Source organism: Anser brachyrhynchus (assembly GCF_964034855.1).
Source record: "Anser brachyrhynchus genome assembly, chromosome: 3".
NCBI classification, from domain to species: Eukaryota; Metazoa; Chordata; class Aves; order Anseriformes; family Anatidae; genus Anser; species Anser brachyrhynchus.
In genome coordinates this window covers 66,225,228-66,251,000 of record NC_137696.1, presented here as the reverse complement: position 1 = coordinate 66,251,000, position 25,773 = coordinate 66,225,228, and the positions used below count along the sequence as shown (strand labels likewise).

Sequence of the window (25,773 nt, the reverse complement as noted above, 5' to 3'; positions counted from 1 at the left end):
TCTGAGGATCTCTGGTCCTCAAAGATCTCTGTTAGAGCAGCATTGTCCTTGGGAGCAATAATTCCTAAATTTTCCCCATTGCACCTTGTTTTAGTTACATCTACAGATCACCCCATTGGAAGTCTTGAAGCTGAAGCTGCACATGCAGAAAAAATCACATTTGCTAAGGTTTCTTACCTTCTTTGTTCCAGATTCAGCTGTCAGATAAAGAAATGTTTTTTTGCTGCACTGGCCTGGAAGAACAGTCTATTGTTATCTGTGGTTACGCACAGACTTATGTTTACGCACAGTGAGTTGGTATGTGGACGAATGGGTAGATTTGGAAACGATTATATTCTGTATGCCTGCCTCACTTCATACAACAACACATTTCATGATTATGAATATTATGCAATCTTTGCGGCAAAAAGAGTTTAGTGCAATAACGGCTTATGCCAGCCTTCTATGAGAAAACATTCAACATTCAAACACATAAATCTACCTAGTCAGACAACAGTGGTCTTAAACCAAATCCTAAATTCAAGGTACTTGCCAGATTCAGGGTTGGGATCATATACTACCTGCACACCCACTTTCTTAGCCAAAGGACTTGTATCAACAGGGAACAGCCCTGAAGGAGCTGCCTAGCTGCCTCCCAGCCTCACCACATGCTCCTACTACATCCTTCTGCACTGCAAGATGAAACCTCCTTGCATACCATAGTGTCCTTTAAACTCAGATCCTTTTCTCAGGCGAGTTGCATCATGACCCGCCAGGTTCCTGGGTGATGAGGACAGTGTCTGCACTGAGTCTGTACACCTGGGAAGAGGATCAGACTGAATAATCCCTTGATAAATTGAGATCTATCTGTGGGCAGAAAACAACTGACTCAAACAGTGAAGAAGGTTTTGAGAGAGCATGGCTCTAGCAGCACTGATGTTGAGCTTCCGTGAGTCAGAGCACATGGTGTAGGGTTGGGAAGATTTGAGATTTTGATGAACAACTTTGTGCTATTGTGTTATGTCACAACTATTTATTTGTATTTGAAAGCAGAAAGGTCATATGGTGCCCAGCAGTGATAACTAGTGCTGGAGTCCAGATAGGATTTGCATTTCCACCTTCTTGTCAACTTCGTAACCAAAGTACGAGGAGCTGAGGACCTTGAGAGTGCTGTGGTGGGACCAGAAATGGTGCCAGTGTGGGGAAAAAGAAAGTGGAATTGGGACTTATAGGGGTGTCTGACCCCTTCTAAAACACCACAGACAGAGATGCATATCTCTATACACCAATATGCTAAAGGAAGAGGATATGATTCCCCAGGTCATGGGGGAAGATGAGGAAGCAAAGACATGAACAGTGCTTTCTCACCAGGAGTTGCTGGTATCTAATAGAAATCTAAACCCCCTAATCCCAACAGTTAGTGCACTTGCAGGGCAGCACCGCCCAGCATTATTATCAAGAAGCAAAGGATAAGGCTTATTTCACATATGCTGGTGTTACATGATGAGGGAGAAATAGAAAAGATAGGAGGAAGAAGCTGCTACATGACACTGTCACTCAGTGATCTCTTTTCTGGCTACACACAGTTCCAGCACTGCAACCAGTACAGCCAACAGGTCTTGACAAACCTGTTCAGAACCAGCAAGCAGAATATTTTGGGTTTTCAGTTTCAAGTTTTGGTTCAACAGAGATTTCTGAAAAATGATGATTCATCTTCAGTTCTGTACAAGAAGAGCCATCAGATTTTGGTTCAGGGTGGGCTCTTTGATTGGAGTTCTAGCTTGGCCTCCATGATGCACTGTTCTGTGCTGCTATGTGCCACACAATGTTAACCGTTGGCATAAAGACAACAAACCCAAAACAACACAAATAGGAGAAAGAATTGTGTAACTGTGATAAAAGAACTGACTTGTAAAGTAATTAGCACTTGTAGCTGCATATCAGAGACAAAGCATTACTGAGCTTTGTTGCATGGAGCTGTCACGAATCACATCTTTCAGTGTTTTATTTACCGATTTCAGCAATCTGCAATTATAAAATATGCAATGTAATTTTAGTAAGAATTTATCCTCTGTCCCAAAATACAGAATTTCCGAGGGCTAGAAAAATAAAAATCCAGAAAACAGTGACAGAAACACAACTGCTATTTTGTACTAATAAAATATTAGTATTCTTATAATATAGAAATAGTTACTTCTCAATAAATGGTAGCAATAAAATAATGTTGCTGATTTTTTTTCTAAACAAATTACATTGAGAAGTTTGTTCAACATGAAGAACGAAACATAATCCTGATTATGTAGAGGATACTGTGTCTCATTTGGACGTGAGATTATTAGTGTAAAGCTTCAGTTATGGTAACATCATGGGAAGGCTGTCAGTTGTGGATCTTGTTATAGATGATCCTTCTCATACCACCGACCAAAAAGTGTCACAGTGACGACTGGTTTTGTTGGTTTTGTCTTACTTATCAAACGCCCATCATTCAATACCTGATTGGGAAAAGTAACAGAAAGACATAATTAGAGGAATACTACTATGAACCAAGAGCTCAAAAAGATGTAATAAAACAAGAAGGTACATCAGACCATATCACTTACGGCAACTAGTGACTTAACTGAAAAGTATAAAGTATGTCTGATTATTCACTATGAAAAAGTTCTCTTTGGCTGTTTTGATGTAGTTATTCCACTACTAGTCCACAGAAAGTCTAACACGAACCAGTTCCGGAGTGCCCCATTACCTCAAATTCCCCAGGGGCCAGCTGCACCCCGCTGTACAAGACCTCTGGAAAGACGTAGTTAGTGCCAAACGTGCCGCTGAGGGAGAACATGTCAAACTTGGTCTGCGCAGTCTCCACCGGCTGCCCGCATGTGCTCAGGTCTGTGCTCCTACACTTGAGCAGCGTGCATATCTGTGGGGAAGACAAAAAGACAACATGTTGAGCAAGACAGAAATATTCTGATATGAAAGCCTTGTGCCATTAAATCTTGTGTGCGTTGGAGTAGGTGACAGTCACAGGATTTCTTTTATAATCTTCCATCAAAATCTCTTTCATAAACTTCAGTTGTAGCTTACTTTTTCACCCTTGACCTGATTGGAGGGTATTACAGACCTGTACTGCCTTAATAGTTAGAAATAACCTTTGTTTCTGATGTAAGCACTGCCAGAGCTCTTTATATGATCCCTGCAGGCCAGTGGCATTTCCACTAATTCTTCTAGTTGCCAGTTCTTATTTGAAGATTCCCTTCTCACAAGTCTTATTAAGATGAATTTGTGAGTGGAAGTTTTAGGAAAATGAAACAAAGTCCTCATCATGTGTATACTGTATTACTGTACACACAAGTCCTCTTACTGGTATGCATACGTGTTGCTAATAACAGTTCATTAGATTGTCTAGTCGATCATGGGAAATCTGAATTTCATGTTCTCCATCCAACTACTGGTGAATACTGGAGTATCATACTGAATCACCTGCAATACCGTGTCCAGTTGTGTCTGCCCCCTCCCCCCAGTACAAGAGAGACTTGGACATACTAGAAGGAGTCCAATGTAGGGTTACCAAAATGATCAAAGAACTGCAGCATCTCTCATGTGAGGAAAGACTGAGAGTTAGAACTGAGAGAGTTTAGCCTGGAGGAGGCTCAAGAGGGATCTTATCAACGTCTACAAATATCTGAAGGGAGGGTGCAAAGAGAATGGGGACAGGCTCTTCTCAGTGGTGCCCAGTGCCAGGACAAGAGGCCGTGGGCACAAGCTGGAACACAGGAGGTTCTGCTGGAACATCAGGAAGCACGTCTTCACTGTGCAGGTGAAGGTACTGTGCAGGCACTGAGCCTGCTGGAGTTCAAGAAGTGTTTGGACAACGCTCTTAGACATATGGTCTGATTTTTGGGTGGTTCTGTTGGGTGCCAGGAGTTGAACTCAATGATCTTTGTGGGTCCCTCACAACTTGGGATATTCTATGCTTCTATGATAGGGTCCTGGGCAACCTGGCTCCAGGTGCCTCTGCTTGAGCAGAGGTCCCTTCCCACCTCAACCATTCCATGATTCTGTAATAGATGACCGTGTGATGAAGTCAGCATCCTCTGTTACAGTTTTGTATTAGCAGCTGCAGCACATAAAGGAAAGTAGGAATGGTAATGTTTTCCTTTTGTCCTTACGGTTTAACCATAAGCATTCTCCATCTTAAAGCTGATAAATGTTTACAGACACTACAATGAAATATGAAATAGGGCTAGCACTCCTGTGAAGATTCAAATGACACTGGCTGGCTTTGCTACCAAGTGATGGAAGTGTTTGTCTACTCATGTCAGATACTGGGAGCCAGAAGAAGCATAGCTGCAAACAACCAAAGTATTATTCATCAGCATATATGCTTTCCTATTGAAATGCAAATATGCAGACATAAAGAATTGAATTCTCTCAGTGTGTTCTGAAGAAATTTAAAAAAATACTAAAGCAAAAAAAGAAAAGTAGAAATTTCTGCCTGCTCTAGAATATTCAGTACTGGTAAAGACCATCTGGCAGCCTCCACAATCACTGAAATAGATTTTCCAAGTGAGCTCACCAAGAACTGATTTTATTCAAGCTATCTTCTTAGATGCTGTTGATGTTCACTGGCTAAAACCTCTCTACATATCCTAGAGTCTATACCAGCTGATATGCAAAGGCCCTGCTGGCAGAGAAAAGTAACTAAAAAAATAAATTAATCTGCTGGCACAATAACTTAATTATGAAGGCAAAGTATGGCTTTAAGCAAACTATTAGTTAGGACGCAACTCAGTGTCTTCCCACATATTTGATTAAAAACGAGGAAGAGTGGACATTACCAGTAAAAGTTGTATGCCATTTCAGTACAATTCATTGCTATAATTCAAAAAAAAAAAAAAGACAAAATATTAACTTCTTCATGAATCTGAATTATCAGAGCATTTCATAAAGATAGATGATCAAGTGATTTTTTTAACAGCAACCATTTGATAAAGATTAAAGGAGAGATTCAGAACACTTACTGCAGATACTCACAACAGAATACTAAAGCGTAGCTCCCTATTTAGCCAATATTGTGTGTCTAAAAAATAGCGTGTGGCCTCTGGGAACATAAAAGAGGTTGAGAGACCTCTGCACTGCATTTCTTGGATTTAAAGGCACATTTGGATATTTGGACATTTTAGCAACTACTTTCTACTGCTAACAAATAGGACACCAGGACTATAGCATACAAGAAATAAATCATTGTCCTTCTCCCCTCCTGCCCCAAGGAGCTGAAGGTTTCTCCCTGGAAAGAAACTTCCTAAAATAAGTAACACCCCCCAAAGAATCTTTACCTGCAGATAGTATTGTCCTTCAACAACATGAAGCCCATCAAAAGCACCTAGCACATACACTTCATCTTCTCGTTTCCCCGCCATCTTGTAGCTCAGGTGACAGTGGAGGTCTTTCTGGCAAACGGTGATATGCCCCTCAGGCTTAGTGAGCTCAGTGAAAGTGAACTGGTCATGGAAGATCAATCCACTGAAATCTTGTTCATCTGGTACGCATTTTTCTACACCTGAAGCATATGAACTCCAGCTGACAGCAGGAGGGGAGGCAGGAGAAAGGCGAGGGTGTGAATCTAGTTCAGCAATGAGAAGATGGCCATCCTCAGTTTTCATATTGTAGTAATAGGCTCTGGCTCCATCTGGTGCATAAATGCCGCTCCCTGAGGAGAATGCAATTTTCAGTCCAAAATAGTTCAAACACTTCATATTGTCCTTTTAATTGTCTCTATTGCTAGCTTATCCAGTCTTTTATAAATATTATAGAAATTTTATTCTCACCAAAGACAACTATTAGTAACTCAGTAGACAGAGATCATGCTTTGGCAAAGAGTAGCATTTATTTCTCTACATGAGGCCTGCTCAGTATAGCCTAAAGGCAGACGGTATGACCTTATAATTGTATTCATGACCTCCCCAGTTCTCTTTTCTCCTGCATGCAACAGAGTTGACTGGGAATTGCTTCTTCCTTGGTGATTTGATGTAAAAGGACTAACTACTGATTGAGACCATACAAAACACCACACAGGCAAGTATCATAGGCCCATCTTGATGGACACAGGAATAGATAATAGCTGTCCAGCTCAGTTTATACGATCTGAAGACTCCGCACATGGGGAATTCACACCTGGCCGGTGCCAAGTGATGGAGGAAAATCAAGGAAAATCTGTCATGCCCATTACTGTCAAAGAACTCTGCCCTTCAGCTACATAAAATGGACAACAAGCAGTAGCCTATTAAGCATTTCAGTTGAGAAGCCCCAAGCCAATACTGTGATTTCAGGGCACAATGAAAGTATTTGTCTAGCTGAAATATGTTATCCCACAAGCTAAACTCTAGAAAGTCAGTGTCAAATTCTTAAAAGAAAATGCGCACTTCTTAGCAGTGTTGCCGCAATAGGTCTGAAACAAATGATTTCAACACTTTTCCACAACTGTGTTTAATACAGATACAAATGAGTCTTTCATTTGTCCAGAATAAATGGAGCCATGCATTGGGTGTACAATACAGTTCTGCATTTAAGAACAGATTTGGAGGTCTAAAGGAAAAGAGCTTAATTTTCACAAGTTTCTACTCATGTAGAAGCAGCAGTAACTTACTACTTGTTTGGAGGCATTAAAAGAAAGAAAGGAAACTCCTGAGAAGCTAGGGAGGAGAAAAGCGAACACCAGAAATTTTGCTGTGCCTTATATGCCACCAGTAGGGACAGGGTTTGCCAGGTTTAAAATTTGTTGGCTAAACTCTTTGCCTTCCAGATAAACACATTATATTCCTCTGCAAAATGACCTTGCAAAACAGGGAATAAAGATTCCTGGTTATAAAGATTTTTCTGACAAAGTTAAAATTAATTACCTGTCATGGACATGATGGTGTTGTGAGTATTGGAAGCTAGGAAGTTGACTCTCATGCCCATAGCCCAGGCAGAGTGAAACTCCACGGCAGTCAGAAAGGGCAGGACGTTCATCCAGGCTGTTGGGAAGAGCACTGTGTCCACCTGTAGCTTGCTCACCAGCACCACAGCAGGCTCCCAGAAAAGGATGTCGAAGCAAGTGAAAATGCCAAACTTCCCAAAGGGTGTCTCGAAGGTGACAACTTCTGGCTCTTTAGGGTAATTAAACTGTTTTTCTTCTGACATAAACAGATTATACTATAGGGAGAGGAATAAAACCAGAAACCAGTTAAAGGTACCTACTGCCATATCCTGGAGTCATTCTGCAAAACTGTTCTGAATGACTTCAGGTTTTTAACCTATGACGGAAGCCCTCGTATGTAGGAAGCCATCATATGTATGATCACCATAGTGCCCAAAAAGTTGACATGGGAAGACAGATATTGCCCTGGCATCTAGCTAGAAAAACATCTGGCTATCTGCAGGTCTACTGTGTCAGCTACCTGCAACTCCCATAAAAATGATCTTTCCCATCTCCCCACCTAAGTTTAAAAACCTGGTGACCCAAAAGGCACACAGCAGAGAAATGATAATGGAAGAGGAACACAGAGCATCTGGTGGGTTGGTAATTTTGATGTGAAGATGCATGGACAGACTGTACCAACACAACAGTACATGACAGTACCAGGAGGAAGCATGAGACAGCAAAAGACCAAAAACAGAAGAAAACAATGGCAGTGGTGATGGGGAGGAGGCATATTGTCTCAGCTGACAGAAAAATCCAAGTCTGTGATGATCCCTGCTTTGCAAAATTTTCATTCTTCCTTTGGATTCTCCTTAACTAAAAGAGTCCTTTAATATACAGGCAGCCTAGGCAATAAACACATGTAATCGAGCCAGAAAGTGGGTTCAGGGTTACTGAACGTGGCACTTGGCACCTGTGCCCTGCCTGGTTGGCACATAGGGGACCAGCCTTGGCATAAGGCTCATCCAGTTTGTGAGCAAACAAGTATGTTGGCATCGCCTGTGAAGAACTAGGTGGAATACTACGTCCAAGGTGCATTAAATAAACAACTGACTTCAGTCTAGCCACGTCAGTGTGATATATCTGGTATATGAACCCCAAACAACTTTGATGACCCTTACAAGTAGGTTGTCTTGGGTTTACATGGTGAGTGCTTGGTAGCAGGGGGCTGCAGGGGTGGCCTTTGTGAGCAGAGCCCAGCAGCTGCCCCGTGTCAGGTCAGAGTCAGCTCCAGCCAGCCCCAAAGGGAGCTGCCGCTGGCCAGAGCCGAGCCAGGGAGCAATGCTGGTTGAGCCTCTGGGAGAGCAGACTGAAGAAAGAGAAAACTGCTGTAAAACTGCAGCTAGCAGAGGGAGTGAGAAAGTCTGGGAGAACCAGCACTGCAGACCCCAAGGTCAGTGCAGAAGGAGGGCAGGAGGTGCTCCAGGCATGGAGTAGAAGTTTCCCTGCGGCCTGTAGAGAGGCCCCTGGTGGAGCAGTTCTTGGAGAGCTGCTGCCTGTGGGCAGCCCCCACAGGCTCAGTTCGGGCAGGACGGCATCCCGTGGGAGGGACCCCGCGTGGAGCAGGGGCAGGGAGTGACCGTGAAGGAGCGGCAGAGAGGAATCGTCAGGGACTGACCGCAGCCCCCATTGCCTGTTCCCCTGCATCGCTCAGAAGGGAGGATGTAGAAGGGGTTGTTTGGGGCGGGGAAGGTGGTTTTAGTTTGCTTTTAGTTTCACAGTGTTCTGGTCCTCTAGTGATAGGCAATACATTATCTCTCTGTGATGAGTCTGCTTTGCCCAATAATTGTTGAGTGATCTCCCTGTCATTATCTCAACCCTTGTGCCTTTTCCGTCGTATTTTCTCCCCCTTTTCCTTTGAGGAAGGGGAGTGAGAGAGCAGCTGTGGTGGAGTTTAGCTGCCCAGCTGAGTAAAACAACCACAGTCCTCTATGGTGCTCAGCAGTAGGGCTTGAGAAATTTGAGATGATGATAACTGAGAGAAGTAACAGGCAAAATCATGGACTGGACATTGTCTAGAATGTAATAGTTGTGAACAACTTAAGAAAGTAGTAATCGTGAAGAATATATGTTGCAGTAATGTGGTGAAGGGACGAGGGGTGGCATGTGTGTATATTGCCCACTTTCTCAGTGTTGTGATGATATTATGTTTATTTTGATGTGGGGATTTTTATTTTTTTAATTTATTTGTTTGATATAAGTGAAGATTGTGATGATTGTGGTGCAAGAGTATATTGTGATAATTCTAAAATAAGCTTTTCACAGAGGCAAGGGGTGGAAGGTAGCAGAAGATGATTACCCACAGGCGTTCAAAATATTCAAAAGCTACTGTAATTAGCCCATAGGGAAAGAAGGAGGATGTACCATTCCTCATATCATCCACAAACTGACATCCAGAGGAGAAAAAAAGAGAGTGGAATTGTTAATATTCTCAAAGAGATAGTTCCCAGAGGACAGGGATGATAGCAATGCAGGGCCCAAATACCAGATTAGGCTCAAGGCCAGTGCTTTACAGCACAGTGAGCTGACAAAACCAAACACAGCCTTTAACAAACTCTCCGGCTTGATATACTGTAAAAGGGAGAACATGGCATGGATCAGATAAAACAGGATCACACAGACAAATACTGAGAACAAACCAGACAACATCGTGACTAGCAACTGTTAACTAAGTATGATAACTGTAAGCTCCCTCTACAGCGCTTTGATCAAATCGATTTATATCTCAAGCCTCCAAGCCAAATATTGGGCAAAAAAAAGGATTGTGGTGGAGTTTGGCTGCCAAGCAGGGTAAAACCACCACAGAGGTACATAAAACTGAAAAAGAAAAAAGAAAAAAAAAGAAAAAGATACTTTCATTGGCTGTAAATGTTTCAGTGCTCTCACTTCTCGCTCCCAGCATAGGTCCACAAATCCTGTTATGCAAAAGCTGTCCTGAAGCTGTGCTGAAACATTGTAAGAAAAATACTGATAGGAAAGGGCCTGTTTTCCTTAAATCAGACTGTTCATGTAAGATGAGATGCAGATGAACATCTTAAAATGCTGGAACATGAAGGGGTACTCCAGTAAAAAGCTGGCATAGAAAACTAGGGTTGCTCAAACACCAGGATTTCCAGTAAAAGGAAGTTAAACTGAGGCAGTCAACCAACTAACATTGGACCCGAGCAATCAGTCAAACTGTTTTCATTTTAGTCTGCTTTTAGAAACATGACAGTAAATACAAATTTAGTGTTAATACTTCACAGGAACAGAGAGATTCTTTTAAATTATAGCAAAAACCTATACGAGGGAGACATCTGCCATGGAGCAATTACTGGCATTAAATTGTCTTGCCTAATGGAGACATTTTGGAAGATGTGGAAAAAAATGGCTTCCAAGGCCACTTCTTACCTTGTGGTAACGAGCCACCAGTTTCCCTTCCGAGTCAAAGACAACATTGGTGTTGTACTGGTAGCGACTGTCACTGGGGCAGTTGGGATCACTGGAATTGCACGACTTCTTGTCCCCGATGTTCGCAACCACATAGATGGAGTTATTCCTGGCCATGCAGCTGAGTCGTTCCAGCACTGGTGCTGGAGCAAATCTAATATGTTTTAGACCAGGAGGAAAAAAAAAAAAAAGACTAAGAAAAGATGTACTGACAATGGTGTCCATCACTGGATCTCTGAAGGCATGCTGACAGTATCCCTGATCCTGCAGTCACATCAGGGCAGGCATATATATAGGATGGCGGCAGGACTTCCTTGGATTGCTTTCTGTGCCTTGAGGCAGGTCCTGAAGCCTTCCCAATGGTATCCAGAGGGAAATGCTATCGCTGGACTGCCTACAAGTGCCCTGGGCACCCAGAACGGGGTCTGCAGAGAGTAGATAATCCTGGGGCTGGGAGAGGGCACTCTCATCACCGTTGTTTTGTGAAAGGTCATACATGAGATGGGCCATGCAGGAGGACCATCACGCCAGATACGCAGGGAGCACTGAGGAATAGAGCATGCCAGAATGTGGTGGCAGGCATTACAGTCCCACAAAGCTGCTGATGGATGACCTGACTTAAAACAGTGGAAAGATACAGATATCACCTTCACAAAACCTAACTCAGGAACTGGAATAAAGACATGCTTAGACATGTTGCTACTCCCCACACCTCACTTATTGAGAAAGACGCCTTATATTTTAGTTAACTTATGTCTCAGTAAAAAGCTGCACACCCTGCACTTCTCCCAGCATACATTCTCCATTGTGGGTCTTCCTCTTGAAACCATTGAGGAATCTCATTAGAGATGTCATACCATGGTCTTAGCATCTCATCTTTGAGCAGGTGAAGAAAGCTGCATTGCAAAAGCCAGACCGTGTTTGTATTTCTGTGGCTGAGCACTTACTGCATACTGTATGGGTCTGAAGTCCAGTGTGCAACTTCAGGTTACCACAGTCCTGCTGGAACATGACACCTGAGTGACAGATCATGTTCCAGAGCACAGAGAGTCTAGCAATTAGGACTTTACCTTACTGTAACTGTGAAAAACTAAGACTAAAACTTTCTGGGTCTGTATCACTTGCAGATTTTGACTTTGACTAGCGACCTCATCACCTCTGTTACTAGCTTTTCAGAAACCAATTTTCAGCTGTTCACAAAAACAGTATGTGTGGTTTTATATGAACACAGCATTTATAAACAAAACAACAAAACAAATCAAAAACTAGCATTAAAAATTTCCAATTAGTTTCATTCAAAATAGTGTGGAAAAAAATGAAAACAACAAGAAGCAGCATATCCTGGAATCAAAGCTTTTCCAAATTAAAAAAAAAAAAAAAGTTTTGTCTACATTTAGCAACCCAAATTCGGTATATTTTCTGAATTTCCCTTTAAAGTGTCTCATTCAAAAAGCATTTTAACAGGTTTCCCTTGTCAATCTTATTATGTAATTTACCTTCATACGATATTATACAACTGTAATTCTGTAACTGAAACTTGCCCGATGTCAAAAGCATTAGCAGTTCTTAGGCATTTGTTAGGAGCACTTCACAACTCCATGGGACACCAGTTTAAAACCATACAAACCGCTGCAGAAGGAATCACCTTGTGGGATCAGTACAGGGAATCCAGTTCACCTCTGGATCAGGAATGTCCTCCAGGTACGGGTAGATGGCTTCTCTTGTGAAAACCCAGCCATAAAGGCCATCCTCAGGAGTCACAATGATGCGCGCGCCCTGGCAGAAGAGGCTCTGTTAAGAAGTCTCCATCAATGCATCCCCGGGGCGGGGGGGTGTCAGCAGGAGGAGAACACACGATTAACACCGCTCAGGATACATCTCGTACCTGCTGGGCTGCTTCCCTGATGGCTCCTTCCAAGATGTCCATGTTCTTGTTCATCAGGGCCAAAGCATCTTCAGGAGAAACTGTCTTATGAGCGGCACGTGGCAGGATGACGGCGTGCTCGTACACGGCTGCAATGAAGGTGTCTGAGGCCAGGGCCTGAAGGGCTGCCAGGGCAAACACCGCAGTGTGCACCACAGGCCGGGGAGGGACCATGGCTGCTGCCTGGCAGTTGCTTGAATGCTCTGAGTCACGGACAAATGGTGAAAAGAAAGCATACACAGAAAAGAAAAAAGGGTCAAAGTTTAACTTAAATAAGGGAGGGAGGAAGTGCTGGCCAGTTAAAGCATTACCTTGTAATCAAATGTCTCTGGTTACATACGGAAAAGTAGGACACCACAACATCAGAAGGTGAGGATGTCGCAACTCAGACTGGAGAGTTGGCAGAGCACACAGGCAGTCACAGAACTGTGGCTAATGCCAAGAGTAATAATGGCAATATGAAAGTACATTATTAAATGCATGACTTGAAAGAGCAGACCAATTTTTGCTGTTGTACTTTTTCTGTCATTGATTGTAACACACTTTTGCTCAACTCTGACACCCAGGTAAAGGTGGATACAGAGTCACAGAATCATCTAGGTGGGAAGAGACCTCCAAGATCACCTAGTCCAACCTCTGACCTAACACTAACAACTCCTCCACTAAACCATATCACTAAGCTCCACATCTAAACGTCTTTTAAAGACCTCCAGGGATGGTGACTCAACCACTTCCCTGGGCAGCCCGTTCCAATGCCTAACAACCCTTTCAGTAAAGAAGTTCTTCCTAATATCCAACCTAAACCTCCCCTGGCGCAACTTTAGCCCATTCCCCCTTGTTCTGTCACCAGACACGTGGGAGAAAAGACCAACCCCCACCTCGCTACAGCCTCCTTTAAGGTACCTGTAGAGTGCGATAAGGTCACCCCTGAGCCTCCTCTTCTCCAGCCTAAACAACCCCAGCTCCCTCAGCCGCTCCTTGTAAGCCTTGTTCTCCAGACCCCTCACCAGCTTCGTTGCCCTTCTCTGGACTCGCTCAAGCATCTCGATGTCCGTCTTGTAGTGAGTGGCCCAAAACTGAACACAGTACTCGAGCTGCAGCCTCACCAGAGCCGAGTAAAGGGGGACAATCACTTCTCTAGTCCTGCTGGCCATGCTGTTTCTTATGCAAGCCAGGATGCTGTTGGCCTTCTTGGCCACCTGAGCACACTGCTGGCTCATATTCAGCCGACTATCAACCAATACTCCCAGGTCCTTCTCTGCTAGGCAGCATTCCAACCACTCATCTCCCAGCCTGTAGCACCGCTTGGGGTTGTTGTGCTCCAAGTACAGGACCCGGCACTTGGCCTTGTTGAACTTCATACAGTTGGCCTCAGCCCATCGGTCCAGCCTATCCAGATCCTCCTGCAGAGCCTTCCTGCCCTCGAGCAGATCGACACACGCACTTAGCTTGGTGTCATCTGCAAACTTACTGAGGGTGCACTGGACGCCCTCATCCAGATCATTGATAAAGATATTAAAGTGGACAGGCCCCAGTACTGAGCCCTGGGGGACTCCACTAGTGACCGGCCTCCAACCAGATTTGACTCCATTCACCACAACTCTTTGGGCCCAGCTACCCAGCCAGTTTTTAACACAACGAAGCGTACGCCAGTCCAAGCCATGAGCAGCCAGTTTCTTGAGGAGAATGCTGTGGGAAATGGTGTCAAAAGCCTTACTGAAGTCAAGGTAGACCACATCCACAGCCTTTCCCTCATCCACTAAGCGTGTCACTTTGTCATGGAAGGAGATCAGGTTCGTCAAGCAGGACCTGCCTTTCATAAACCCATGCTGACTGGGCCAGATCGCCTGCTTGCCCTGCAAGTGCCACGTGATGACCCTCAAGATAATCTGTTCCATGAGCCTCCCCAGCACCGAAGTCAGACTGACAGGCCTATAGTTTCCCAGGTCTACCCTCCGGCCTTTCTTGTAGATGGGCGTCATGTTTGCTAGCTGCCAGTCAACTGGGACCTCCCCTGATAGCCAGGACTGCTGATAAATGATGGAAAGTGGCTTGGCCAGCTCTTCTGCCAGTTCTCTCAGCACCCTCGGGTCGATCACATCCAGCCCCATCGACTTGCGTACATCCAAGTGCTGTAGCAGGTCGCCAACCATTTCCTTGTGAATTATGAGGGCCACATCCAGCTCCCCACCCCCTTCCACCAGCTCAGGGTACTGGGTATCCAGAGAACAACTGTTTTTGCTGCTAAAGACTGAGGCATAGAAGGCATTAAGCACTTCAGCCTTTTCGTCATTTCTTGTCACTAAGTTTCCCACCGCATGCAGTAAAGGACAGAGATTCTCCTTTGTTCTCCTTTTTGTGTTTATGCATTTATAAAAAACATTGCCACCTGTGGAGCTGTTGTGGCAAAACTGAGGGCTTCAAAAACTGTTTGCTTTATTCTAGTGTCTTCACATTCCTCATTTCCTGTGCTAGATGCCATTATCTGCAGCTTGCATCCCACAGTTTTTTTAGATCAGAGTCATTATATTATCATCTCACTGCACTTAAATGTCACGTACCTAACATGCCAGCGACAGACCTGTCCCTTGCATTTATCCCAGAGGCTCTCCCAGTTGCTTCTCTTTAGCTGTGTGTGACTTTCCAATAGCCTGTCACCAGCAAATATGCATCTGGAGGGAATGTTTGCCCCTGAAATCAGGCAGGTAAGCCACCAGCCAGCCCGTTATCCATGTGCCTCACTGTCTGGCCACCACATGCCTGAAGCAGAGGTCAGGGCAGCTCGCCCTGCACCACAGCATTCCTGCTCCTCAGCTCACCCTTCCTCACCTTGGGATCGTTCTGTTTATTGATCGAAGTAGCCTTCGTTTTTAATCTTTGACTTCAGTTCTAATGTGCTTTCCTATGACATCTTCCATTTTTTGACATTCTAGTAGTTGCAGCATTCTCATTTGAAAAAGGTTTCCTGAATAGTAGGAAGCAGAGCAGACTGCCTGCTTACGTCCTGCTGCCACTGCAGAGCCATCTCTTAGGCGGAGCAGAAATGTTGTGGGTGAATGCAAGCACCAGAGTTCCCTGCAAGAGCAGTGCTGTCCAAGGGCTTCAAGCATTAAGAACATCAATTTGCACCTACTAGTGTTCACCACTAAGTACTTCCCTATGTACATCCCTAGATACAACACGAGGCACATTTGTGAGCCTTAAATATGAGCCTTTAAGAGGCTGCAGTGGAGATGTTAGTGGTAATTGAAGTAATGTAGCTTAGGAGACTTTGTTGTTGTTGTTGCTCTGATTTTCTAACCAAATGAAACCTGTCTGGGTCTCATTAACTGCAGTGAGCCATAAGTCTGAAGGAGGAAGTGGTAAACTCTGCCGTGTTTAGGGAGAGCTACGAAAACATGCGGCCCAGAAGGGTGACTACTGCAGCCAGGCGGGCACAGAGGCACGCGGCTGAAGTCGCCCTGCCAGGACAGGGTTTCTGCAGCAACGTCGGGTGTCTGGGCCTGGGCCAGCAGGCACCACCGCCGCTGCCTGCAGAACTGGGGGCTCACCCAGGGCCAAGGAACTAACACAGAATAAATAAATCACCCACATATCCACTGAGTAAACCCCCTGCGAAACTACAGCAGTCCAGGCTATACATGACTACAGGCACTGTGAGAGGACGTTTATCCTAGAGCTCCCTCTGTTTTTCACACCTCCGTTCTCCCAGCCCACTCTCCTCCTTCCCTGCTACCATGAGAGGACAGCGGTTACCTGAGGACTTACTTTGGTGATGCAGGGTGTAACTGGGTGCCAAGTCAGCTTAGCCAAAGAGGCAGTCCGCCTTCAGATCGTGGTCCTGCTCCTTGTGCTGAGAGAAGCTGCCTGGAAAATGACTCCTCACGTGCTAATCTTTGCATGGAAAAACCTGTGTGAAGGGACACGCCTGAAACCACACAACCCCGGCAGATCAGGCAGGTCAGGTGGCCAGGCTGAGGTCAGCCCCCTCTCCTGTTTTAGCCCAGCACAGGGCTGTGCTGTGTGGCTGTAACAGGACACTGTGTACAGGGGTGTACACACACATGTGGAGATACCGTACTTTTTTTCCACAACAAGTAGAGTGTTTTCCATTACCTCCGTTGTATCCATTACATAGGGTTACCATTTGATGCATCTATATACTGAAAACTTATTTTTACAGTGTTCATTTTGTTCAAAGTGTTTTACACCCTGCAAGTATATTTATTTATAATTTAATTATTCTATGACTTTGGTCGGATTAAATGTGAATGATTTTATTTCAAAACAAACCTGCAAAACAAACAACCGAATTAACCTCACATAGAAATCAGCCAAATACCACACAAAAAAATCCAATGCACTCACTTGGCACGCACAAGCATATTCAGTCCGTTCAAGCCATTAGCCAGCCTTTGCCAGCACCTGCCTGCACTCTTGACTCTCCTCACATCAGCACCAGCAACCATTTCAACTGGGAGACAGATATGCCCCTGCAAAACTGCTCATTTTGAGAATTTTTGACATGGATCCACCTGACTGCTTGAAAAAAGTGACACAGTTATCAATAGTTTTGTGGAATGGAAATGTTCCACACTGTAAAACTGTGGTCAGGAAGATCAAGTAGCCTCCTTCAACTGCAACTTAGGGCATGCCATGCTAACACATTACTCCATGTGCTGAGCTGACTATCTGATTTGAAGCAACATTTTTAACAGACTTGTTTTCTTTTTCAAAGGAAATGACAACTTAAAATTTCAACCACCTGACTTCAAAGTTTCTGTTACTTTTCTCTGGTTTAGAACAGGGTGTATTCAGAGTTGGAGCTGAATGATGTTCTGGAACTGACTTCTGATTAAAAATCATAGAATCGTTAAGGTTGGAAAAGACCTCCGAGGTCATCTGGTCCAACCATCCCCCTACCACCAATATCACCCACTAAGCACTGCATGGGGTTGTTGTGACCAAAGTGCAGGACCTGGCACTTAGCCATGTTGAACCTCATCCCATTGGCCTCTGCCCAATGACCCAACCTGTCCAGGTCCCTCTGCAGAGCCTTCCTACCCTCCGGAAGATTGACAGCTTGGTGTCATCTGCAAACTTACTTGGTGCACTCAATTCCCTCATCCCAATCATCAATGAAGATATAAAAGAGGATGGGCCCCAACACTGACCCCTGGGGAACACCACTGGTGACTGGTCGCCAGCTGGATTTCACTCTTTTCACCACCACTCTCTGGACCTGGCCATCCAGCCAGTTTTTAACCCAGCAAAGAGTGTGGCTGTCTAAGCCATGGGCTGCCAGCTTCTCCAGGAGAATACTGTGGGAGACCGTGTCAAAGGCCTTGCTGAAGTCTAGGTAGGCTGCATCGACAGGCTTTCCCTCATCCACCCGGTAGGTTACCTGGTCATAGAAGGAGATGAGGTTGGTCAGGCAGGACTTGCCTTTCATGAACCTCTGCTTGCTGGGTCTGCTCCCCAAGTTGTCTTGCACATGCTGTGTGATTGCAGTCAAGATGACCTGTTCCACAACCATCCCCAGCACTGAGGTCAGGCTGACAGGCCTGTAGTTCCTCGGGTCCTCTTTACGACCCTTCTTATAGACGGGCGTCACATTAGCAAGTCTCCAGTCATCTGGGACCTCTCCGGTTGTTTATAACTGCTGATAGATGCTGGAAAACAGCCCAGCAGTCACATCCACCAGCTCCTTCAGCACCCTCAGGTGGATCCCATCTGGCCCCATGGACTTGTGACTATCCAGGTTGAGCAGCAGGTCTCTGTTTCCACATGAATTGTGGGGGGTTTGTTCTACTCCCCACTGCAGACAGGTCAGGAGGCTGAGTACCCCGAGGATAAGTGGTCTGACTATTAAATACAGATGTAAAGATGGCATTAAGAACCTCAGCCTTTTCCTTATCCTCAGTAGTCATGTTCCCCACTGCATCCAGTAAGGGATGGAGATTCTCCTTGGCCCTCTTATTGTTAACATATTTGTAAAACCTTTTTTTTTTTTGTTTTGTTACCACAGTGGCAGGTTGAGCTCATGCCAGGCTTTAGCCTGATTTTGTCCCTGCATATGCTAGCAACTTCCTTGTATTCTCCCTGTTCAGTCATGTCAGTCTTCTTCCCCACCAGCTCATCTTACAGCACACGAGGACAGCATGCTCCTGCTCCTGCGCCTTGAAGACTTCCTTCCTGAGGAGCATCCAGCCTTCCTGGACCCCTTTCCTTTGCCCTTCAGGACTGACTCACAAGGGACCCTCCCTACCAGTGTCCTGAACAGTTCAAAATCTCCTTTACTATGCGTCTGGATCCCATACCACTAAAGTCAGTGGACTTTATTTTCTATGTCCTTTGTTCCCAGTGGGAAAAAGGTCAAGCCTATGACAATCCAAAGCTATCGTATAAAAACAGATACAGAACTGTCTAGCGGAGTAATTTATTTTTGTTGCGAAATTAAGTAAACAAACCAATGTGCAATGATTATGTTGTTAGTGCAACGTGAGAAACAGAATGACATTATAATTATGTGTATTAGCATTAATGTTACAATTAACTAATATTATGATTAATTAGAAACAAGCAGACAAGATCTTAAAGCACCTGCAGTGAAATCATGGTGAAGCTTGCTCTGTGTGTGGAGGGTCCTTTTCATACCATCTTCCGAAGAGCGTTATACTCAAAACTGGCTCAGACGTACCAGTCCGGCTTATCACACGCCCATCACTTAGTACCTAGTTATGGAAAAGTACAGTAAAGAGGAACATGAACAAAGTAATATTATTGTATGACAACCACAAAGTAACATTCGTTGATGTTGACCTAGTTGAGAGAAGTCTTAGAAAAAAGACAAAGCAAGGCATGTATGAGTCTTTTACATGGAGCTACTGTGTTTGAGGCCGTACCAATTCTGTCTTGGGAAAGATTTTACTCTAAGAGAACTGGGGGGAAATATGGGCTGATCTGGGAATTTCCTGACAGCCCATAAGAGTTCCAGTTATTTGTTCAGGTGATAAGAGAATTGTGAAATGGAGTTGCTGTACTCAGGCCAATTACTGAAACTGAACACAGTGATATCTCCCAAGTTGCTTCCATGTCTCACAGTGGCTTTTTAACCATTTGTTTTACAGGGCTGACAACTCCCAAGGGTATCTTACTACCTCAAATTCCCCAGGGTCCAGCTGCACCCCGCTGTATAAGACTTCTGGAAAGACGTAGTTAGTGCCAAACGTGCCGCTGAGGGAGAACATGTCAAACTTGGTCTGCGCAGTCTCCACCGGCTGCCCACATGTGCTCGGGTCTGTGCTCCTACACTTGAGCAGCGTGCATACCTGTGGTGAGAGGATATAGAAAAATCAAAGTACCAGTAAGCTTTCAAAAATCAAGAGTTGGATTTTCAATATTTTGACTAATTAATATTATGATTAAAATTACAATTAATTAGAAACAAGCAGACAAGATACAATATTAATAAAAAGTCCAACAGCAAAATTTAAAAGAACCAATACACTGGCAAGCCATTTGGGTACAAAGGTTTTATCTGTAATGTAGTTTCTTCGTTTTGCAAGATAATTGCACATTAGAGAGTAACATCAGCAAAATGGCAAAATCCATGTCTCTCTCTTGTGACAAGAGCATCCCTATGAAGATGCTAAGATCTCTTACATCTTCTCTCCCTTTTGTACACATATATGGAAACCTTGAAGTGTTAGAGTGTAGGAGATAACCCAGAGTCTTGACTTTCATCATTTATAATACAGACAGAAAAGTAGGATCAACATCACTAACAAAGTCAAAATACCTCATGAAGAAAACAAATGTTTTGAGAGGGGCATAAAAATGCTTCCTTCTGAACCACCTCAATCAAAAATGGGACAAATGCAAAGGGGCTGCAAAAAGAATGTTCTAGCCTGTCCAAATAAGAATAGAAAACCTTTACCTGCAGATAATACTCTCCTTCAACAACATGTAGCCCATCAAAGGCACCCAGAACATAAACGTCATCTTTCTGCTTCTCTGTCATCTTGTAACTCAGGTGGCAACAGAGGTCCTTCTGGCAAATAGCACGATTTCCCTCAGGTTCAGTGAGTTCAGTGAAGGAGAAGAGATCATGATAAACGACTCCACTGAAATAATAGTCATTTGATGGAAGCCATTTGATACTGCTGGCATACAACTTCCAGTTAACAGCAGGAGGATAGCCAGGAGACAAACGTGGACGTGAACTCAGCTCTGTCACAAGAAGGTGACCATTTTCTGTTTCAGTATTATAATAATATGTTCTTGGACCATCTGGGGCATAAATACCACTCCCTGCAAACACACAAAACCAGGAAGATTTTAATCTGAAAGGAAGTGTTTATGGTACAAGTAAGCAGTCTTTGCTAACTAAACATGTGCCAAATTTTATTCTAATGTTTACCAGATTCTTCTGAAACTAAATTAAGCCTTCATACACTACAATCCTGGTCTAATGCTTTTTGCAATCAGTGGAATGTAGACCAAACTCTGATGTTTCTTGTAAGTGGCAAGATTAGTACACTGTGCTGTTATACAGGATTTAAAAGGCTGAAGATACATGTTCCTCATTAAGTTTAGCTCCATCAGAAATCAGTATTTCTGATTAAAGTGAATGGTAATGCTGTCAATTCAAAAAAATCCTGTAAGGAAAAGAAATTACCAAAAGTCACACTTCTATGCAAGTTCTTTACACAGATGCATCTTTAAATCCCAGAGTAAAACCTATCCATAAAGAACATGAATTATCTAGCTTAGGGTCATCAATGACTGACAATAGCAACGGCCCATATTTGCTTTCATTTGGAAGGCAAAGTTTGAAGATGCTTTTTAGCAACACCAGTATATTTCTCTCGCTTGTTAGAATTAACAAGTAGCATTAAATTTGTGCTTGACTTCTACCATCTGTTCAGTAAAACTATACAGTGAAAACTTCACAAGGTCACCAGTCCAGAAGCAATATTTGCAAGACTTACAAGAGCATTTCTCAGCACTAGGCTTCCACCTAGTGGAAGAAAAGAGTTTGGCCCTTTGCATTAACAAAACACGCATAAACACCAAGGTCTGGGACAGAAGATGTAGAATCACGTGTTAAATCTCAGAACTGAGCCTTTAACAAACAACTAAAGGTGTCCCAGCTATCTTAAAACATTTCTGAGTTCTTACATACCATATCTTGATTTCCTCTTTACCTGTACAAGTTCTGTTGTCCTAATCCACTCAGAAGGTGGTGAGGCAGCAGATTGCTCAGAGAGGTTGTGGATGCACCATCCCTGGGGGTGTTCAAGACCAGGATAGATGAGGGCCTGAGCAACCTGATCTAGTGGGTCAATGGCAGGGGGGTTGGAACTAGATGATCTTTAAGGTCTCTTCCAACCTGAGCCATTCTATGATTCTGTGATAATCTTGTTGACATGCACACCCATGCCTAAAGCTTATGGGTATTTCAGCCCAGGTCAAATGGACTACATAGATATAATAGATACAATGTTATCCACATGAACAAGGTCAATTAGACCAATATCACATTACCTGTCATATCTAAAGTGGAGTTGCGTGTATTTGCTGAAAGAAAGTTGATGCCCATTCCCATAGCCCATGCTGAGTGAAACTGGACCGCCGACAAAAGTGGAAGAGTATTAACCCAAGCAGTTGGGAACAGAATTGTGTCAACCTGAAATCTGCTTGCCAGGACCACAGCTGGGTCATGAAAGAGTATGTCTGCACAAGTAAAAATGCCGAAATATCCAAAGGATGTATTGAAAGTCACAAATTCTGGATCCTTGGGATAATTAAACTGTTTCTCTGTCACAAAAAGGTTATACTGTTTGTGGAAAAGAAGAAATGAGAAAATAAAAACAAAACATTAGAAATCAAATTATTTAATTCAGAATAATATTCATTACAATACTTATTCACTTAAATACAAATAATGGAGAATATATTTTGTGGACATGTTACTTCTTAATTTTTAAAAGAATTCTTACCACTGCAAGAGTAGTTAAGCACAAATATTCATCGTTCTGATTTATACCAGTGAAGGGGATTTGTATTCAGTTAGCAAGAATTTAGGATGTTAAAGTTTTAATATTTCATGTGTCACTTACTACTGAGAAACAGTAAAAACAGAGGTCTGAGTTTAATTAATTTCATTTAATTACTTGCTACTAATTTCAGAATAGCAGGAGCAAAGGTATCTTAAGGCAATGACTTTTACTCACCATGTGAAACCTGCTAAATAACGACTCTATGTACAAATACACGTAAGCCTGGGAAGTAGCCTTTGTTCCAAATCTTTAATCACCCATGGATCATACACTTCCTAAACTTTGCAGAATTGTCTTACCTTGTGATAACGAGCCACCAGTTTCCCTTCTGAATCAAAGACAACGTTGGTGTTGTACTGGTAATGACCATCAGTTGGGCACCTTGGGTCACTGGAATTACATGGCTTCTTGTCTCCCATATTTGCAACCACATAGATGGAGTTATTCCTTGCCAGGCAGCTCAGTCTTTTCTGCACTGGTGAAGGAGCAAATCTAAGCAGCAGGAAAGGAAGGAAACAAGACATCAAAAACGATGAATCAGTATAAATGCCAAAAATAAGGCTACAGATCACAACAATAGGTTTAAGTAAGGCACTCCTAATACAATATAGTTGTTTACTGTTATTCAACAGGACACAGTGTTTTTGTTTCAAAACTTAGGATGCTGAAACTCTGGCTTCATCTAATGTCAAAAGACTGAGGAACACAGCAGTTTCGTCACAATGAAAGCAAATCTTTGCACCCTCTAATTCTCCCTTCTGCTGCCGTTGTGTAGCAGAGCATTGATGTGACAGTGACATATGGGCTAATCTCAGCATTCTGCTCCAGTTCGCGATTCAGCTGCCATCTTGACGTAGCTCAGGATTTGTTTCTTCTGCATTGTGTTCTGCATTGGTTCTTTCACCAAATCACAGAATCATAAAATCATCTAGGTTGGGAAAGACCTTTCAGATCATCCAGTCCAATCATCAACATGATCTACCGAGTTCCATCACTAAACTATGTCCCTTAGTGCCATGTCCACACGTCCCTTAAATACCACCATGGATGGGGAGGCCACCTCTTCCCTGGGCAGCCTGATCCAATCCCTAACCACCCACTCTGTGAAGAAATTCTTCCTAATGACCAGTCTAAACCTCCCCTGGCAGGATCTGAGGCTGTTTCCTTGTGTCCAAGAGTGGCACCATCCTCACTGTAAACTCCTTTCAAGTTGTAGAGAGCGATGAGGTCTCCCCTCAGCCTCCTCTTCTCCAAACCAAACAACCCCAATTCCCTCAGTTGCTCCTCATAAGTCTCAAAAAATTGTGTGATTTATTAAGGAAAATAAAACTTCATCTTTCTTCCCTTTACAATGCTGTGATGTCAAGAAGAACAGGGTCTGATCATGCTTTAATTTGATGGAAATAAAATATGTTAAAATAAAAAGGCCACCATGTCATACTTCTTGTTCACTTAGAGTCAAGATCAAAAAAAATGTAAATCTAAAATAGTGCAGAATAAGCTTTGAGTAGTAGTAGTTATTTTATTCACTTATATTTGTAATATTCCTAAATCTTAAACACAGAATCACAGAAATGTTCTACACCACGCATGGAATGCATTATGAAATAGTAAAATCCATAAGGCTTTTTTTTTTTTCCACTTTTAAATAAATCTTGACTTTCATGAGTATGCTAACAAAACCCAGAAGAGTTAAAGTGAGAAAGACCTATGGAGAAAAATGACAAAGGAAGCTGTCTGAAGCTACTTATGGCAACTGTACAATGTCTAACCTGTCTTCTTCTCGCAGCAGTTGTATATAATTTTAAATGTCTTGGACCATTAGCACTCCTAAACGCAGCTGTTTTTGCCTCCAGACCATTCCCCCTTGCATAGCAGAGACAATACCTTTCAGGATCAGCACATGGAATCCAGTCCACCTGTGGGTCTGGAATATCTTCAAGATAAGGGTATACCGTCTCCCTTGTGAACACCCAGCCATAAATGCCATCTTCAGGAGTCACAATGATGTGGGCACCCTAATACCAACATACAAAAACAAAGAAGAACATTTCCGTCTCCCCCTTATCAACGATGAATGTTTAACAAAAACAACATTTCTAACTAGGTCATAATACCTGTCTGGCTGCTGCTTTGATGGCCACTTCCAAAACATCCATGTTTCTGTCCATCAGCATCAAGGCCTCCTCAGGAGAAGCAGGCTTTTCAGTGTCCTCTGACAAGAGCACGCTGTGCTCATAGACGGCTGCAATGTAGCTGTCCAGGGCCCAGGCCTCAAGAGCAGACAGCACCAAAACCACAGCAGAGGCGCGAACCCTCAAAAGCCCCATACCTGAAGTCTGTAAGCCACCCAAGAGGAGGACAGGGGTGGGCAAAACAGGGGACTTTAATAGGGAAAGTCTTACAGAAACCTGGGAATTCCCCAGAGTGCCAGAAAGCCGACACCATGCGATGCAATCACTGTGTCCCTGAAGACTCAAACATCAAAGGCCGGAGAGCCACAAGCATTGAGCAATCCTGCTCCACGGTTACACCACCGACAGAGAAGTCGCTGCTGTGCTGCAGCTGAAGAAACGCATTGCCGGCCAGATTCACCGAGTGTTCAGGCACGGCAGCACTGTAATAAGTTGAAGGCAAGCCCAGGTCACAGCAGGAAGAAAGCCAGAGGAGTTTGGGAAATCTCAGCACAGACATTCCTGGGCAAAATGCAGGGTGCGGCCGGGGACTGGCCTGAGGCCGGTGCTGCTGCATGGGCACTGCAGTGGCTCAGGGCTGCTTGGATCTGTTTGGGTATACCTAGTGCTTATTCACAGCTTCACAGACTGTGCAGCTGTTACCAAAAGCAAACTGGGTATTTAGACCTGCCATCAGATAAAACAGGCACAGCACAGACTGTAGGAGCGCTCAGTCTCCCATAGGAGATCCCACTGCTCTGCTTTAACCATGGTTCCTGGACCCCTAGATAATCGTGGCAGGAGAACATGCTTGTGAATTAGTTGATCCGAAGAAGAAATCTGGAAAACAGGATCCCAATTCAGGTCTTCACCTCCACTGTATACATGAAAGAAGGAAGAGAAGATGTAGTACCACAGCAGTTAGTTAAGCCCTTCCAGTTTCTACTGGACTGCTGGCAAAGCTCACAAGTTGCAGGACATCTAATTATTTTCAATGACATTTATGTTCTGGTAATTCCTGCCACTTAAGTCCTAACAGCACAAATCAGGTAAGTAAACAAGTAATTCCACAGCAGAGCTAATGAAATCTCATTTCTACAGATTTGCACCTTATGCACTTTTCATTTTCCTCTGGTTCTCAGCTCCTTCTTATGTGCCTCACCGTCAGCACGCGCAGGACTGGCATTTTATACTAGGCTGAGCAGTACACTCTGGATCTCAGAAAGGATACAAAAAGAAACAGAGCTA

General features: G+C 43.7%; 1 protein-coding gene across 1 annotated transcript; it reads right to left on the bottom strand.

Annotated features, from left to right (window-relative positions):
* Window positions 1-1,966: 1,966 nt before the first annotated feature.
* On the bottom strand, window positions 1,967-25,729 carry LOC308193661 (uncharacterized protein). Its single transcript, XM_080588594.1, has 15 exons — window positions 24,469-25,729; window positions 24,239-24,369; window positions 22,651-22,843; window positions 21,837-22,128; window positions 20,227-20,600; window positions 19,448-19,618; window positions 18,914-19,021; window positions 17,733-17,880; window positions 12,249-12,490; window positions 12,009-12,139; window positions 10,325-10,517; window positions 6,873-7,167; window positions 5,310-5,683; window positions 2,723-2,893; window positions 1,967-2,471 (listed from the first exon to the last, which is right to left on the bottom strand). The coding sequence occupies exons 1-15, from the start codon at window positions 24,679-24,681 to the stop codon at window positions 2,373-2,375; spliced, it is 3,135 nt and encodes a 1,044-aa protein (XP_080444720.1). The 5' UTR covers window positions 24,682-25,729; the 3' UTR covers window positions 1,967-2,372.
* Window positions 25,730-25,773: the final 44 nt, after the last annotated feature.